Source organism: Mustela nivalis (genome assembly GCF_964662115.1).
Source record: "Mustela nivalis genome assembly, chromosome: 3".
NCBI lineage: Eukaryota > Metazoa > Chordata > Mammalia > Carnivora > Mustelidae > Mustela > Mustela nivalis.
The window spans coordinates 139,459,332-139,477,127 of NC_139022.1; the positions used below are offsets into that span (position 1 = coordinate 139,459,332).

General features: G+C 56.0%; 2 protein-coding genes across 3 annotated transcripts in view; one reads left to right on the top strand and one right to left on the bottom strand.

Annotated features, from left to right (window-relative positions):
* Window positions 1–15,510, top strand: part of CSF1R (colony stimulating factor 1 receptor) — a 31,457-nt gene extending 15,947 nt beyond the window's left edge. Inside the window, exons 9-22 of the mRNA XM_082726278.1 lie at window positions 46–166; window positions 258–445; window positions 2,186–2,301; window positions 7,401–7,527; window positions 7,667–7,771; window positions 8,257–8,367; window positions 9,029–9,191; window positions 11,413–11,504; window positions 11,620–11,717; window positions 12,710–12,832; window positions 12,912–13,023; window positions 13,534–13,633; window positions 14,453–14,561; window positions 14,657–15,510. Coding sequence (XP_082582404.1) covers window positions 46–166; window positions 258–445; window positions 2,186–2,301; window positions 7,401–7,527; window positions 7,667–7,771; window positions 8,257–8,367; window positions 9,029–9,191; window positions 11,413–11,504; window positions 11,620–11,717; window positions 12,710–12,832; window positions 12,912–13,023; window positions 13,534–13,633; window positions 14,453–14,561; window positions 14,657–14,833 — 1,742 coding nt within the window. The 3' untranslated portion in view covers window positions 14,834–15,510. The remainder of the gene's footprint in view (window positions 1–45; window positions 167–257; window positions 446–2,185; window positions 2,302–7,400; window positions 7,528–7,666; window positions 7,772–8,256; window positions 8,368–9,028; window positions 9,192–11,412; window positions 11,505–11,619; window positions 11,718–12,709; window positions 12,833–12,911; window positions 13,024–13,533; window positions 13,634–14,452; window positions 14,562–14,656) is intronic.
* A 154-nt stretch (window positions 15,511–15,664) lies between these two features.
* Window positions 15,665–17,796, bottom strand: part of HMGXB3 (HMG-box containing 3) — a 45,341-nt gene continuing 43,209 nt past the window's right edge. For both annotated transcript variants that reach the window (XM_082726277.1, XM_082726276.1), the window contains one exon: window positions 15,665–17,034. In XM_082726277.1, coding sequence (XP_082582403.1) covers window positions 16,567–17,034 — 468 coding nt within the window. In that variant the 3' untranslated portion in view covers window positions 15,665–16,566. The remainder of the gene's footprint in view (window positions 17,035–17,796) is intronic.

Sequence of the window (17,796 nt, forward strand, 5' to 3'; positions counted from 1 at the left end):
TCCGGGGCTGATCCTTTCCTCTTCCACCCCTTCTTTTCTGCTCAGACCCCCCAGAGGTGAGGGTCACATGGACCGTTGTCAATGGCTCCGACGCACTGCTCTGTGAAGCCTCTGGGTACCCCCAGCCCAATGTGACATGGCTGGAGTGCAGGAGCCACATGGATAGGTAGGTGGCTCTGGTCTCCCTTTTCACCCCAGGCCGAGGGGCCGAGCGGTGGAGTGTCCTGACACTCTAAGCCACACTCTGCTCTTCTCAGGTGTGATGAGGCCCAAGCGCTGGTCCTAGAGGACTCACAGTCGCAGGTGCTGAGCCGGGAGCCCTTCCACAAGGTGATCGTCCACAGCCTGCTGGCCATGGGGAACTTGGAACACAACCGGACTTACGAGTGCCAGGCCCTCAACAGTGTGGGGAACAGCTCCCAGGCCTTCAGGCCCATCTCTGTAGGTGAGCCTTCGCCCCTCCTGGGCAGGGTGGGAGGTGGGCCCAGGAAACTGCGCCAGCCCCAGGGAGCCAAGGAGCCCTGGCCTGAGTGCCAAAGTGAGCAGGTCCCAGCCATACTGAGTTCCGTGTCTCTGGGCCCAACTGCAGCCACCTCCTGACCAACGGTCTCCTGCAGAGGCCAGGTGGAGGATCTAGAACCCATGGGACTCGCAGCAGGGAGGAGAGGAACAGAGGGCAGGAAGCCATGAGGTCCAGGGAGACACCAGCTGGAAGCAAGGCCTCATCTGGCCTTCTGCTCATTTTCCTGCTTTTGAACTCCCCCATGAACTCACAAGTATGTACTTGGCATGAGCTGTATGCCAGGCACTCACTCGGTGTCAGGGAGCACTCACTTGGTGTCAGGATGTCCATGGAGATTAGAGGCTGGGGAGAGACACAGGCCAACTGCACCCCAGGGCCAGCCTCGACCGCTTCCTCTATTCCTCCTGGACTCTCTTCCCTCCAGAGACACAGTCCTATCCGTTCAGGGCCACTGTCCCTGGGTAGGGTTGATGGCCAGCCCCGGGCTGACAAAGGCGGGGTTTCTTCAGAGGAAGGCATGCCTCTCCCTGTGTGGCACAAAGGCCCCAGCTGTCTGAGCGCAAGTGGCCCACAGCTGTGGAGACCCACAGCCCCTCCAGACTTCCACCAACCAGGACTCAGCACCGCTGTGCGCCAGGTCCCGGCCAGACTCTCTGGGCAGACAACACAGAATGGAAGCCTCTGTCTGGCTCAGAGATGGCCCCGCAGGTGCCTTGAAGCCGCTGCGACTGGGGCCGGACTCTACACAGCCAAGGCCTGTGGCTGCTCGGCCTCACTGCTGGCGTCCCACAGCAAACCTTCTAAATGGCCATTCCACTGAGTGCGTCCCCTGTGCCAGGCACTGCGCGGAGCTCCTCACCGTCATTATCTCCCTGAGCTTACATGGCTCTCGGAGGTTAGCACTGTGTTCCTTCCCACTTGGGAGAGGAGGAACCGGAGGCTTAGGGAGAAATCCCACACTCCATGTCACATGCGTCCTAAGTGGCAGAGGTGAGATTTGGCCTCAGACCCACACTGTTGATCTGGGCAAGAGGATGGACACTGTGTCCTTTAAACATATTAAAGGAAATAAGATTATGAATCTGGAGGAGACCTAGGGGCTATAAGTGAAGCTTTCAGACCCTAAGAAGGGCTGTGTGGCTCCAAGGGGTGCTTGGGAAAGCAGCGGGGGAAAGGCCGGAAGGACAGATTTCAGGTTAACCTCTAGGTCTTTCTGTCTGAGCTGCCTGAAGGTGCAGGGGGTAGACACCATCACTGGTGTGTGTGTGTGTGTGTGTGTGTGTGTGTGTGTGTATCTGTGTGGTGTGTACGCACACACACAGAAGCCACAGCTGGGCACGAGGCCAGTCTGCTGCAGAGAAGGGGGTACTACGTGACCCGAGGGGCTCCCCAGCCACAGAGGCTGTGACTCCAGGCAGGGTCTGGGGCTGGACAGAAGCAGAACTGGAGGGGCTGTCCTCCTGGCCTCCGGCTGGGGGAGGGTCTCTAGTAAGACCCTCTGAGGCTCTGAAGGCTTCTGGGTGAGAAGACTCTGTGTTCAGTCAACAGGCATTTATTGAGCACCTACTGTGTTCCAGGCAGTGCAGTGGTCTGATCTCAGTGGTGGCAGGAGGTCTTGGAGGCCCCCTCTGCCAGCTCACTCCTTTGCCCCACCCCTTGCAGGAGCCCACGTACAGCTTTCTGACGAGCCACTCTTCACACCTGTGCTGGTCACCTGCATGTCCATCATGGCCTTGCTGCTACTGCTGCTCCTACTGCTTTTCTACAAGTACAAGCAGGTGAGCCTGGGCGGGCCGGGATGGGGGTGACCAGGTACCCGAGTGAGTGAGACCCTGGGACGCTGCCACCAGGTTGCAAGGATTCACCCTGTAGTCCCCGAGAACCCACTCGTTCTGTCAGCCATTCAGCCAACAGCTCCTCAGTGGGTGTCTTCTCTATGCCAACGCGGGTGGCTGGGTGCTGAATGAGCCTAAACTTGGAGGCTCAGAGGCTCTTCCCTTGTGGGGTTCATTGTCTAGAGCAGGAGATGGTTACACGTCCAACAACCAGAAAAGTGAGGGTGCAGAGGAAAAGATGCACTGGGGGGAGGGATGGATTGTTCCAGGACAGCGAGAACATGGGGTCCTGTCCCCGCTGGGGGACACAAGCACACAGAGAAGGCATCTTTGGGCCAGGCCCGTGGGTCCCTGCAGGTGGTGGGTGGTCTAGTGGAGGAGGAAGGCTTAGCCATCATCACCCTCCTCATTAGTTACTACTCATCGAAGCTGCCACTGATGGCCCATTGACGTGTGGTGCGCTGCCTGTCACTGAGTTCAGAGTTGGTGATGGCAACTTTAGGGGCATTTTCGTGAAGCCTGTTACATCCTCTCGCTGAATGCCCTCGACAGTCACAGCATGTGGACAGCATCACTAACCCCATTTTACAGAGGTGGAAGCTGAGATTCTGAAAGGGAGAGGCAGCTGCCCTCTTCGAGTGGCAGAGGCTGGGTTTTTAAGAAGCCGTATTTGTAGCCATTATGTGAAACACTGACTCCTCTTATCTTACCCGCACAACCTGGAGGCAGGAACTGTAGCAGTCAGTATTTTATAGTACGTAAACTGAGGGCTGGCAAGGGGGAAGAACTGGCCCAAGGGTCCCCGGTGCTTCCCCACATGACAGCCCGAGGCCTCTGCCACCCTGCCTTGCTGCCGTCCTACATGAAAGATGGTGTCCGTTGTCCCTGGTGGAGAAGGGAGCCCGTTTGGAGAAGGTGGTAGGCATGGGTAGGACAGATCTGGGAGAATGGGGGGTGCAGCAAGGGGAGACGAGACTCAGGGCAAAAGTATCTCTGGGGGAGAGGGCACTGTGTGCAAAGGGGAGGGTTGGGGGGACCAAAAGAGTTCCAGAAATATTGGTGCCTGGAAGAGGAGGCAGGCTGGGGGGTCCAAGGACTTGGGCCCATCCTGTAGGTTCAGAGCTGTCAGTGGGTTTGAACAAGGGAACAGTGTGATTTAGGGGTGAATAACCCACCTTGTGGGCCTCCTCCTCTGCATTTTCTCTTCTGCACTCCTGCCTTGGGGGTTTTACTATGAGAAGAGGACTAAGACACTGTGGATGGGATGTAGGGGCCCATAGGGGCGGCTCTCATGTTCGCGCCAGCACCCAGCATTGGAGAGGCAGCTCTGAAGGCAGACTCCAAGAAACAAAGGTCCTGGGATCTGGGTCCAGCTCTGAAACTGTCTTGCCATGCGACCTTGGCTGACTCACTGCCCACTCTGGTCCTCAGTTTCCCTACCTGTACCATGGGATTAGTAACAGTCTTCCACCTCTGGTTTAAGAGCCAGGGGTTGGGAATTGGACAGATGTGGGTCCTGCCTCTGCCAGTCTCCAGCTATTGTAACTCTGGGGAATTGGGGGGGGGGGCGGTTCTCTGCCTCTATTTCTCCATTTGTGAAATGGGTTTAATAATGGAGGCCACCCTGCCAGGCTGTCAGGATTCAGCGACAGACCGCATGGAGGGGATTTAGCAGGGTGCTGGATACAGTGCTCAGGGTTGACCCTGCACGCCCTTGGCCCAGGAGAAAGCTGACTGTAGAGAACCTGAATTAGCTCACGCTTCTCGGGATTGTAGGAGTGTCTGAGGTTGGCACCTCCTTGACCACACACTCACAGTGGTTGCCCGGCCTCGCTCACCCACCCCTGTGGACAGGCCTTAACTCAATCTTATGAGTTCCTTCTCTGAGCAGTTTCTTCCTTTTATGGAACAGAAAACTGCCCCCCCTGTGCCCCACAGAGCTGTGGCCTCAGCCCAGGACAGTTCTGCCGAGATTCTGGAGAAGGCCCAGTTCCCTCTCCAGCCCCTTCTACCTTTAGGTGCCCAGCCCCCTTGGCCAATTTTGGTTTGGGGACACCTTACATTCTCTCCATGGGACCATTTTTGGAACATGTAGTCCCAGCCACCTCATTTCCCAACCAGGAAATGTAACTGTCCCCTGAACCCATCGAAGTCCAAGAAAAGGAGGGCATCTCATGGGACGAGACCTTGAAGGGTCAAGATGGTAATGCTCTTACCTCTGGGCCCTCCAGCCAATTTCTTTCTGCTGTGCCCCGTGGGGCTCTGAGCTTTGCCTCTGCCCCGGGGACTCTGTCTGGCCAGTCCTCACTGCCTGAACCTTCGGTGAGGGGTGGCTCTGGTGGGGGGAGGGGTTGGTTCTGCCTCAGAGCTGAGTCATCGCCTTTCTGGCCCCCAGAGAGACCACAGGGGGGGGGGGCCGAAGGGGGTGGAGGAAAGGGCAGGAGTCAGCAGGCTGGAAGGAGGAAGGACGCAAGTAGGAAAGGATGAGGTAGGGAGGCACGGAGGCTGGGATTCTGGAGTCAGAACTGAGCTCTGGGGCTTGGAGGCTGACTGGGGCCAGACGGGAGGCCCCTCAGGTTTTCCAGCAGGAAGTGTTGAGGTGGCTACTTCCCTAAGAGAGAACATCTAGCAGCCCAGAACCATCAGGCCTAGATGGGGAGGGTCACAGGACTGGGACGTCTCCCTGCCCATCTCAGTCACCAAGGGGAAGTGCGGTGAGCCTGGGTTTGTCCTAAGGCGTGAGATGACGCACACTGAGGGTGCTAGCCCGGTGCCCTGCTCACCAGGAGCGCTCAGGGAGCACTCCCTCCTATCCTGACAACTACTTCCATTAGGAAACCTGGCCAAAGTGGCCCATCCCAACTTCCCTGCAAGGGCTGTCCTTCAGAGGAGACCTCTCCAGGTAGAAGCCCTGGGTAGCCAAGGTGGTCCAGAAGCAGAGCTGCTGGCTATCCTCCAGGAAGGGGCAGGGATGCCCGAGGCACAGGAAGAGGCAGGAGAGAGCTGTGTGTTCCTGCGGGTAGAGTCTGGGATTCAGAGACCTGAGATCCAACCAGATAACCTCTTCCTCCTTTGACAACCCCCTTTCCCCCACCTTACCCCAGTATCCTCTGCCTGGCTCGGGGGGGGGGGGGGTGCGGCGCTGGGGAGGGGACTGACTCAGGCCCAGCTGCAGGGGCCAAAAGAAGGAGAAGTGGTGAGAAGAAAAAAAGCTTTGGCCACAGAAGCCCCTGGAGATGGAAGTTGCTTACGGGGGTCAAAGAATCCCCTCCTGGCCTTCTCTCCATGTTTAGGGTCGGGAAGGGACCCACACGTGGGGCTTGAATCCTCTGTGATTCACAAGGTTCCTCCTTTGGTCCCACTTCAGACTCTTCCTCCCAAGCCACGGCATGGATGTTCTTAGGTTTACCTGCAGCCTCCCTCCTGAGTCAGAACCCAGAAGTTCTTCCTTGTGTCTAACTACAGTCTCCTCTTCCAAGTTCCGGAAGTTCTTCCCTCTGGCTCTCTGGAGTCTTTCTCCTAATCCCGTGCAACTTGCAGCCACAGGCCGCCTCCCTCCCCAACACCCACTCGAACACCCGTTAGGTCCCCCAGGCTGGGTGCCCAGAGAAGGAGCCCAGCTGCTAAGCACAGCCCAGCTGGTCCCTGTCCCCTAGGACGGACCGGAAAGAGTGGGACTGCTGACCCAAGGCTTCAGTGTCCTCCACCACCCGGGCCCAGCTTCCACTTTCCACCTAAAGTCCGTCTTCCATCAGCACTTCTCATGGGCACCCCCTGGCGTGATGCCCCCAAGCAGCTGCCATCCTGGGCAGGAAAGAGCGAGGCAGCTGCTCTCCTCCCTCCCTGCATCTGGCTGTGCCCCCTCCCTCTCCTTGGACAACATAAAGTCCGAAGTATCCCTCCCCTGCGTCGCACCCTCAAGGGCTTCTCTCTGCAGTTAGGAGGGAATCCACTCACCTATCCCAGCGCTCAAGACTTTCCTGTCTCTGGAACATCTGCACCTCCTTCAAGCCGCTCACCCCTGGGGAAACTTCCTTCCGGTCCCTCAGACTTGCCAGGACTCAGCCCACCTGCAGGGCTCTGCATCTGGTCTTCACAAGCCTGCAAAGAGCTTCCTCCATCAGTCATCTGGCTGCCTTCTCCTCACCTCCTCAGGGGCCTTCCCTGACCTTCCTTCAGTTGCACCTGGTGCTCTCTGTCCCACTACCTCGCTTTACTATCTTACGGCACTGTCGGAAAATGTCCGACCCATGTGTGTATGTGAGTTGAATGCCTGTGTTAGCCCCTTGCCTGGGGGAAAGGGCTTTACATTTATCTTCTTCAGTTCTGAATCAATGGTGTTTGGCACAAATAGGAATTCGGTGAAATATTTGTCTGAAAATATTATTCAGCCTTAAAAAAGAAAGAAATTCTGACACATGGATGAACCTTGAAGACATTAGGCTGAGGGAAATAAGGCAGTCACAAAAGGACACATACTGCCTGATTGGATTTAAGTGAGGTACCTAGAGTCGTTGGATTCGGGAAACAAGTGACCAGGGGCTCAGGGGAGGTAGGAAAGGGGAATCACTTAATGAGGACGGAGTTCCAGTTTTGCAAGACGGAAAGCATTGTGGAGGCTGGTGACACAACCGTGTGAATGAATACTTCTGAATGGTATACTCAGAAATGGTTGAGATGGTAAATTGCAAGTTGTGTGTATCTAACCACAACCTGAAAACAAAAGCAGACTGTATTTGGAGTGGAGGATGGACGGATGGAGAGATGGAAATGTCCCCCCTGCCGGGTCAGAAATTACCAAGTTATCAGGGCTGGCGGGGTAATCCTGCCCCCCACCGTCTTTCAGTACAGAGGCAGGGAAACCAAGGCTTGCAGGAGGGATGGTCACATGGTGAGGCCAAGCCAGGCAAGGACAGGCCACCCGCCTCCTCCCACATGCCTCAGGCCTCCCACACCCCTGCTCTTGGGGGTCAGGGATGAGATACCAGATCTGCCTGCGGGCAGCTGACATATGCGCCCCCCCCACCCCGTTCCCTCTACAGAAGCCCAAGTACCAGGTGCGCTGGAAGATCATCGAGAGCTACGAGGGCAACAGCTACACCTTCATTGACCCCACCCAGCTGCCCTACAATGAGAAGTGGGAGTTTCCCCGCAACAACCTGCAGTTTGGTGAGACAGGATCCTAGCACCCGCCCCCCCATGGGGTCAGCAGGTGCTGTAGGGAGCCTGTGGGCCCTTAGACAAAGGGCTCTTTGTTACCAGGGACCTAAGGAGACTGTGTGTGTGTTTGTGTGTGTGTGTGTGGCAGGGAAGACTCTCGGAGCCGGTGCCTTTGGGAAGGTGGTGGAGGCCACAGCCTTTGGTCTGGGCACGGAAGATGCTGTCCTGAAGGTGGCTGTGAAGATGCTCAAGTGTGAGTGAGGGGAGGGGGCTTTGGCATCTGCGGGGAGTGGGGAGGAGGCGGTTTCTGCTGGGGGAGGGCCTCCTGGTCATCACAAGAGCCACCACCCACATTTTTGGCCTGGGATAGGACCTGGGACTGGGGGCAAGGACTCTTGGCTTCTTTTGTGAGCTCCAGCCTCCCCCTGGCTCCTGGGTGTGGAGGGGCTTCTGATGGAGCCCCAGAGAGGCTGGGGCGCACAGAGGCCACCCTGGGCCATGGTCTGACCACAGCTTGGTTTCCTGCCCTTAGAGAGCAGCTCAGGGACGGGCCATCTCTCCTCTCTCCCTAACTCCTATCTGTGTGTCTGAATTTTTCCTTTTCTCTCATTTGGTCACTAATCACTTTGGGGCACTGGGTGTGCCCTGCTTGCTCTCCTGGGTGTCTCATGTCTGTCTGTGTGGCTCTCTATGCCCTGCCCTCTCCCCATCTATGGGACCTGTGGTTCCCTCTTCCAGCCACGGCTCACGCAGACGAGAAGGAGGCCCTCATGTCAGAGCTGAAGATCATGAGTCACCTGGGCCAGCACGAGAACATAGTCAACCTTCTGGGAGCCTGCACTCACGGAGGTGAGGGGTCCTGGCAGGCATTGGGTCCCATGGTCTTAGAGCCTCTTGGGTGTCTGAGGGCCCAGGGCCACCTGACTCCATCTTCTTCCCACCTGCTCTAAGTGATGGCAGGATCTCTACCTCAGCATTCCTCAAATTCCTAGACCAGGTGCCTGGTTTGGTCAGAAGCTGCTTATGACTGAGGGAAGGTTCTATGAGCTCTGTTCGATGGTTCTCAAACCTTGGTGGATGTCCAAGTCAGCCAGAGAGGGGTATAAGAGTGCAGTTCTCCGGGCCCTGCTGCTGGGAGTCTGGCTCTGGGGGTCTGGAGTGAAGCTTCTACTCAGAGACACTTGGACACTCATGACAGGGTCCGCAGAGCCTGTCAGGACTCCCAGTCTGTCCCATTCTCTTCTGTAGCAGCCTTGACCCATATGGAACTGCCACAGATTTCCTTCGAAGAAGGAATTCTTGGGCTACAGTTTTTTGAGATTCCTCTGCTTTAGACAGATGGAATTACTGAGGCACAGAAAGCAGAAAAAGCTGCTCATAGACAATCAGGATTAGAACTCAGGGCTCCTGAGTCCCATTTCAGAAGGCCATAGCACCCCACCCCATGTGTCTGTCCACTTGGGGCAGTGGGCTAAGAAGTGCACTTACCCCACGGTCCTGGCTGCTTTAGGCCCTGTTCTGGTCATCACTGAGTACTGTTGCTATGGAGACCTGCTCAACTTCCTGCGAAGGAAGGCCGAGGCCATGCTGGGACCCAGCCTGAGTGTGGGCCAGGACCCCGAGGCAGGCGCTGGCTACAAGAACATCCACCTGGAGAAGAAATATGTCCGCAGGTAGGACCCTGGCAAAGGACAGGAAGGAGGCTGGGGCTGGAGGACGGGGTGGGGCGGGTTGCTGTGTCTGTCTGTGAATCTAACTCAGGCTTGGGTGGCCGTGTGACTCTCACATTCCCATCTCTGCCATGGGGAATAGTCACCCCAGCTTAGATGGGCCAACTCGGTTTTTCTACTACTTATTCCTATCATCCAACAAATATTTGGGCAGTTTGGGCAACTAGGAGTATGGAAGCAAAGATGGGCAGCTCACAGTCTGGTGGAGACAGGCGTTAGTTAATGCAATCATCACTTTTTTTTTTTAAGATTTTAATTATTTATTTGACAGACAGAGATCACAGGTAGGCAGAGAGGCAGGCAAAGAGAGGAAGGGAAGCAGGCTCCCCTCTGAGCAGAGACCCCGATGCGGGGCTCGATCCCAGGACCCCAGGATCATGACCTGAGCCGAAGGCAGAGGCTTTAACCCACTGAGCCACCCAGCACCCCAATGAAATCATCACTTTAATGTACATAAAAGATCAACCAAGATCCTTTCAGCGCTCTAGCCAGAGATGGGGAGAGCTTGAAGGCAAACTGCCCATTTTTCCGACAGGCTCAGGCTGTCAGGGGCTGCACAGCACCCAGACAGAGTCTGGGGATGGGGATAAAACAGGGTGACTGTGGCCAGGCCATGATCTACTTGGGCCTTGGTTTCCCCGGGGTGAGCCATCGGGGGACTGAACCTCTCAGAGTCTTTCCTACTCTGTCATTCTGTAATGCTGTGATTCCTGGAAGCCACCCTTGAGGCAGATGGACAAAGCCACACAGGGAACCAGAGAAGAGGAAGTGGCCAGTTTCGTGTCACACATGAGTCAGGGGCAGAGGCGGAGCCCGCACTAGAACTCGGCTCCCTTGACTCCTGGCCCGGTACTCACCTAAGCCTCCTGGCTGTCCTGAAGTCTCAGTGCTGGGGCATGTGGGGCCTCAGGGCGAGGCTGCTGAGACAGGATCAGAACAAAAAGGGTGTACACGGGGCCCCTGTCTCAGCTACTGTCAGCTGCCAAGCCTGGGGAGGCAAAAGGGGAAGGAGGCCATTTCATTCCATCTGGTATCCTCGAAGATGAGGACTGAGCAGGATCTGCTTCCTCTTCTATTCTCTGCCGTCCCTCTGAGAGGGCAGCTCACACTGGGCCTCTGCAGGCTGGAATCTCAGGCCAGGCACATCAAAATGAGAACTGAAGTAAACTATTAACTTCTGATCTTCAAATGTACAGGTGGGGAAAGCCTTCAGTGATGTGACCTCAAGGGCACACGGCATGTGAACCAATCCTGCCAGTCTGGTTCCCAGGCTACATTAATGGAAGTAGAGTTTCTAAACCAAGGGAGGGGATAGTTTTTGCCATGGTCAAAGCATAAGTGGGCCACCTCCTTCTCTTTCTGGGAACACTAGAGTCTGGGCATTGTCGAGGCGCACATCTCCATCACAGAGGGGATCGAGGAGGGGGGAGTCCAGAAATCATACCTAGTTGGATTATTAGAAGCAGCAGTGGTTATTCAATGTAGAGAAGTGCTTTCTCCAACCGTGACCCAAAGAGTGAGCTCAAAGGCATCACCAGAGAGCTGTTAGAAATGCAGGAGCTCAGGCCACCAGACCTGCTGCGTCAGAATCAACATTTCAGTAATACCCCCCCCCCCCACCCCAGGTGGATTATATGCTCGTGAATTAGTTTAAGAAGCTTTCCAAGTGTGACCGGCCGGGTTTTGCCTCTAATTTCTGAGGTGGTCTGGGCACAGGGAGAGTTGACAGCTCCCCAGGTGATTGAATGTGAAGCCAGCCGTGAGAGCCACTGTCCAGAGAAGGGGGCCTAGAGTATGCTCAAATCCCTGCAGGGCTGCTATGGGAAAAGCGAGCCTCATTCTCTGTGGCCCTTGAGGACAGAGCGAGGACCAGCAGGAGGAAAATCTCAGGGGCAGAGTGGCATTAGGAACAGTGAAGAACTTTCTAACAGGCAGAGAGCTCAAGAATTGTGAGCTTCCTCCCTGGATGGCCAAGCAGAGATCAATGATCACACGCACAGAATGTGGCAGGGGATTCCCTGTCAGAAACAGATGTTTGAGTGGATCTTGACATCCCCGTCCTTCCTGGCCGATTGGAGAGACCATGGGGAGCCAGTGACCAAGGCCTGAGCTGGGCAATGTAGCAACAGGTTCTCACCCATCCCCCAACCTTTCTCCTGTATAGGGACAGCGGCTTCTCCAGCCAGGGTGTGGATACCTATGTGGAGATGAGGCCTGTCTCTACTTCTTCTTCAAATGACTCCTTCTCTGAACAAGGTAAGGAGGTACTGGGATGCAGGTGGGGCAGAGGCAGAGGAGAAGGGCGACTGGGGGATGGGCAGGGAGGGGCAGGAGTGTGCTGGGGCTGCCATGACTCTTCTCCCCACACCAGACATGGACAAGGAGGATGGGCGACCATTGGAGCTGCGGGACCTGCTCCACTTCTCGAGCCAGGTGGCCCAGGGCATGGCCTTCCTTGCTTCCAAGAACGTGAGTTGTAAACTGGGTCTGAGTGTGGTCACCCAGGGTGACCAGGAGGCAGCTGACCGCCCCCCCCACTGCCACCCCACTGTGAGGCTGGATGATTGAGGACAAGGGCAGGAAAGGGGGTATATGATGGAGCCAAGGCGGAGCCAGAGTGCCACACAGCCTCTAGGAGTGCGCAAGAGAAACCCACGGCTGAGCGCTCCTCCATGGGGGGACGGTGGGAGCTCCCAGCCTGAGCAGACCCGTTTCCCTGGTGTGCAGCAAATGGAGGACCCCATTTCCAAGAACAGGCTTTATTCCTTCAGTTTTGGTTAACAGTGTGAACAAGACAACCATTGTGTCCCTTTGTGAAGGCCCTGGTCTTATGGGGCTGATAAAGGAAGCTCCCTGAGTTGTGAAAGGATAAGACGTGTGCAACACACTCAACCCACGAAGGTCCCAGTAAGTGGGAGCTGTGACCGTGCCCCTTACAGATTTGGGGGTCCAGAGTTTGATCGTTGGCCTTGCCATTTGCTGCTTGACTTTGAGCAACTACAGCAATTCTCGGAGCCTTGGTTTCTGTACCTATAAAAATGGGCAAAATCACAGGATTGTCTTGAGGGCAAAATAGGGTTGCAATGTGTGCAGATGCTTTGAGAAGAGCCTGGCATGGCAGAGCCCTGGAGGTGGCAGCTGCCATTATTGGTAACTGGTGGGGGGTGGGTCCAGAGGCTGTTTCCAGCACCAGGGCTCATTGCTTCTTGCCCAAGCATTGCTCAGGGCCAGAGGGCCGCAGTGACAGTGGTTCTTAAATATTGAACTGTCTGACCACATTGAATTTCCTCAGACCTGGGTCTTGGTAGAAGGTGGGGACAGGAGTCAGAGTAGAGGACCAAAACGGATGCCAATCCCCTCAGTGAGGAGCCCAAGGCCTTCTAGGGCCCTGGCTGTTCCCCTGGCACCTCAGGCTCAAGCAGGGGAGGGGCCGAGACTAACCCACAAGTGCTTCCCTTCAGTGCATCCACCGGGACGTGGCAGCCCGAAATGTCCTGCTGACCAGTGGGCGTGTGGCCAAGATTGGGGACTTTGGGCTGGCCAGGGACATCATGAATGACTCCAACTACATTGTGAAGGGCAATGTGAGTGCTGGGGAGGGTGGGCCGGGCTGGGGAGGGGCAATGAGCCAGGGTCCGAGGTGACCAGGGTCTGCTGTGCCAGGCCCGCCTGCCCGTGAAATGGATGGCTCCAGAGAGCATCTTCGACTGTGTCTACACGGTTCAGAGTGACGTCTGGTCCTACGGCATCCTGCTCTGGGAAATCTTCTCGCTCGGTAAGCTGCCGGCCCCGGGCTCGATCGTGTTCGGTCACCACAGTGTCCTATGCATTGTGGAGGATGCCAGTCAAGGAACTTGGTGCCCAGGGCAAAGGCTGGTGAAATGATGGGCAAAGCATCTGACAACGAAGCAGTGCAGCTCTTGTGTGGGCTGGGCTGATGCTCCTCTGTTGGGCATTCCATCCGGACTCTTCCCTCCTCTGCCTGCCGGAGCAGTTGCTGCTTCCTTGAATGGTTTTCTTTCATAACGTGCATATCCCATTTCTGGAGCACTAAGCACAGGGACTTGGGCTAAGCCTTTCATCAAGTTCCTCTGACCTCTTATTCCAAAGCCTGTGCTGGAATTCTCTGTGGGGTCTGGTGAGGCCTGCGTGAAGGCCAAGTTCCACTGAAGCCTATGCCCTTTTTAACTCTTCACAGCCCAGTCTCACCAAGATGCACGTGGTTATGGGGGCAGGTGAAAGTGAGCACTGAGCATGGTCTCCTACATGATCTTGGCTTTTGCAGGGCTGAACCCCTATCCTGGCATCCTGGTGAACAGCAAGTTCTATAAACTGGTGAAGGATGGATACCAAATGGCTCAGCCTGCGTTCGCCCCAAAGAACATGTAAGTGAAGGCCCCCAGGGAGGAAAGAGGACATCTCAGACTTTGACTGAAGGGGATGGAAGTGTGTGTATGAGCCCAGTCTCCCTGCCCAGTGTTCCAGGGTCAGGCTTTATCTCCCTCACAGTAGGCTAAACCAACCCCTTTTCCAAGTGAGTTCAGGGTTTCCACTGGTTTCCTAGGTAGCCTAGAGGATGTGCTCCGAGGTTTCTTAACTGGGACTGATCCTAACTCAGATGATAGATTTTTAAGTCAGACTCTCTTATTATGACCTCGGGGAAAGCGCCTGTCATTTCTTCTGTCCTGGCAATCTGTGGTGCCGACCGCCTGCCACCACAGCCCCTCCACCAACTCACTGCAGCCGGCCCATCACAAGCCACCTCCCTACCGTCACCTTTGCACAGGCCAGTGGGCCATGAATTCACCCACCGCACCTCTCCCCTGCCACTCTCGGCACAGCCACCCCCCATGCCCCACACTCACTGCTCGTAGGCTCACCAGATCCATGGCCCCTGCAGCCCACGTGCCCTATTCGCCTCTTGCTACAGCTGGCCACTCACTCATCTCTCAGTCCGCCTGGCAAACCTACCTGTAGGCAGCGAAAGTGCCCCTTCTTAGTTCTAGGAGTTGGGGAAAGAGAACATCTCTGAGCTTTTTCTCCTTTCAGTTGTCAAATGGGCAAGATGGAAATACCTTCCAAGGGCTACTGGGGAGATTAAATAAGACAATGCATGTCAAGGACTTAGCATAGTTCTTGCGTCAGGCTTGCTTCTCACTAGGCTTCAGGACCCAGACCCATAGGCAGCTTCTGTTCTGTCTCAGATACAGCATCATGCAGGCCTGCTGGGCCCTGGAGCCCACCCGCAGACCCACCTTCCAGCAGATCTGCTCCCTCCTCCAGGAGCAGGCCCCAGCGGACAGGAGAGCACCCGTGAGTTGGGCCAGCCTCAGGGTGGGTGGCTGGCTCCAGCAGGCCAGGCTGGGCCTAAGCCAGGACTGACCTCTCCTGGGCTCTCGCACCCTCAGGACTACACCAATCTGCCCAGCAACAGCAGCAGCAGCAGCGGCAGCAGCAGTGGCGGCAGTGGCAGTGGCAGCGGCAGCAATAGTGAGCCAGAGAGCTCCAGTGAGAACCTGGCCTGCTGTGAGCAGGGAGATATCGCCCAGCCCCTGCTGCAACCCAACAACTACCAGTTCTGTTGAGGGGATGGCCAGGAAGCACTGCTTTCCCCTTCCTCCAAGCTTCAACTCCACCGTGGATGGGGCACCGCGAGGAGAACATACAGACTCTGCCCTTGGTCATTTCACTCAACAGCCCGGCCCAGCTCTGAAACTCAGGAATGTGAGATCCACAGGAGTGTGGGGAGGACCCCACTTCCAGGGCCTGGGCCATCACTGCCAGTCAGGGGCTAGGGCTGAGCCCCCCGCCCACTGTTCTCAATGCTATGGCCTTGTGTTCGCTATGCCAACTGGGAGAACTCCCAGCTCACTCTCTTAACCTTGTTCCCACTTACAGGAACCCCTTTTCCTACTCCCCACTATCTCACTGGAAATGGACCCGTGTTGTACCTCCCAACGTTGAAAAGCCCAGGCACCTCAGAGCCATGGCATGGCTCCTTTCTAAGAAGGAACTATACCTCTTAGTCCCCACCTTCTGGTCCCTATAGCCCCACCCACCCCGAATCTGGTCGCTACAATGAGCCAGGTGGCAGCTAAAGTTCGGGGTTCTGCCCAGTCCCCCGTCACTCTGAGCTGGAAGGCAGGGGGCCCGTGTGGCTGGCCACACCAAGCAAGCAGCATGCATGCCACCAAGCTGACTCCCTGTAACTAACAGTTGCCCTGCGGGATGTCTCGGTCATTAAACTAACAGCATTAACACAGCTGGCCTCCAGTTCTCTGTGCCACTCGGGGCCTGCAGATTCCCTGGACCTCTTCCATCTTCCTTCATGTTGAGTGACCAACTCAACACCTGGGGTGCCACCACGCTGTACCCCATACAATGAGCATGGAATTGACTCTTGCTTCACCAAAACAGATAATTTAATAAATTTTATTCTTGGCAGGGGAAGAAGGAGGGAAAAAAGCCACCTACTCCACTCCTCTCAATAAATTAAATAACAACACGGCCAATTCCCGTGCCCTAAGCAAACCTCAGGCACTTGAGCCAGTCCCGCTGTTTCCTTATGGCCCAGTCTGCTTCCCCTTCACAGAAGGGAGTTTTTCCTACTGCTGCCAGGTTATGTCATGCCAACGGGCCACATCCCCTCTGTGGTGAGGGTCCAGGGCCCAGAAAGGATGTAGGCTGCAGCAGCAGTGGCCAGGGAAAGGAGGAAGGGGATCCTCTTCCTCAAAGCTCAGGGCAGAGAAGACAGTCCTGGAAATAAGCTGTGGCTGTTTCTCCCCTCCTCAGCTTCCCCCCAATTTGGGTGCAGGAAGAGGAGGAGGGAAATGCATCCCTCCTCTGGGAAAATCAAGAGCCCAAAGGGACCCCTAGAGCTAATGAGGCCCCCAAGGCCCCAAGTCAAAGGCAACAGGCTAAGGAAGTCGTGCGGCTGCAGGGGCTGGAAAGAGCGTTCCCCAGGGGTGGGAAGAGATACCTCTGCAGCCTTCCCCCTCCCCTGTGCTGGATTCCACCTTCGCCTACCCCAGGACCTCCACCCTGACCTGCAGGAGGCCCCAGGGAAGCCACCAGCTACCAGCATTCCTTCAGCCTCCTTTCCCCTCTGTTGAACATACTAAGTCCCCAAGTAAGGAGTGTTCTGGTGCTTCTCCTGACCCCGGGCCCCACCGTGCTCAGGAAATGGAAGCTCTTTGGTCAGTCCCAGCATCAGAGGCCTCCCCAAAGGTGAACGCGCCGGCCGGTCCCCTGGATGGATCTGCCTCGGGCAAGGGCCTCACTATGGCTTGATGGTACAGTCCCTGTGCAAGAGCCTGGCTCAGACCGTCACTGCAGCCACCTCCTCTTCCTCACCCTCCTCCTCTGCCTCTGTCTTAATCTGAGCTACCCCGAGGCGGTAGAGGGTATCTCGGATAACCACCTCGCCAGGCTGGCAACTCTGTACAATGTCATGGATCTGCCGGTTGACAATCTCACGGCTGGTGAGGAAGTCCATGAGGCGGTTGTAGAGGTAATAGTGGGTGGCATTGTCAAAGGCAATGGGCCGCTGGCGGACACTGTTTGGTTTGCTGTCTGCGATGGAGGCCAGAATGGTTGTGTAGGGCGCCAACTCAGGGCACAGGGCTGAAGAGTGGTGTCCAGTACTGGGGTCACCAGGACTGGGCTGTGTGTCTACATGGACGATGTGACGTGTGGCAGTCTTGGTGACTGGGTGCTGGACAGAGTGCTCAGCCTCCATCATGTCCACTGTGTAATGCTGGTCCAAGAGTTCTGGGCAGGATACGCTCTGGAGGAGAGAGAAGAAACCAATCTGACATGAGGGATGACTAAGGTAGAAGCTGTGGAGTGGGTGAAAGTAAAGGAGGGGCTGTCAGCACCATTTACACCCTCACGTCACCAAATATGCTCACACCTCCTGGGGCAAGTCCCCTTCCTCTGTGTTTCCCTCTCCTCATGAAGACAGGGACAGTCACAGGGACCACCTTTCAGAACAGATGCTCGATTACCTGAGCTGCTACTGCTTACTGCCATATCTAGTCGACTCTGGCTGGGGCTACAAGGAGTGGGCAGCGGGGCTCTTGCTGAGGCTGTTGCCTTTCGGCAGTGCCAGGCACAAGCTCGCACAGCCAGTGAGTCCCAGGGAATAAGGAAAAGGCTGAATGGTAACAATAATGTCCCCTTCTTTCTGTTGCCAGTCCTAACATCTCTTCCCAGAAAAGGGCATGTGGGTCTGGGAAGAATCACTGTCTCGTACAAAGCACCAAAATACACAGTACAAGGGCTCTGCCACTTATCTGCTGTGTGACACTGGCTAAGTCCATCTCCCCTCTCTGGACCTTTTACTAAATGAAGAGAGTTAGATACGGTGGTGTTTTCTAAGTCTCTGTGCCTCTAGGTCACAACTGGTATGCCATGTAGTACAATCATGGGCAGACCCAAGACCTGACTGGTCCAGACCTTTAATACACCAATGTGTATGAGGTCTCCCAAAGGCAGCAATTTCACAGGCTTATCTGGAAGGCAACCGCAAAATACCTGTTTGGGACAC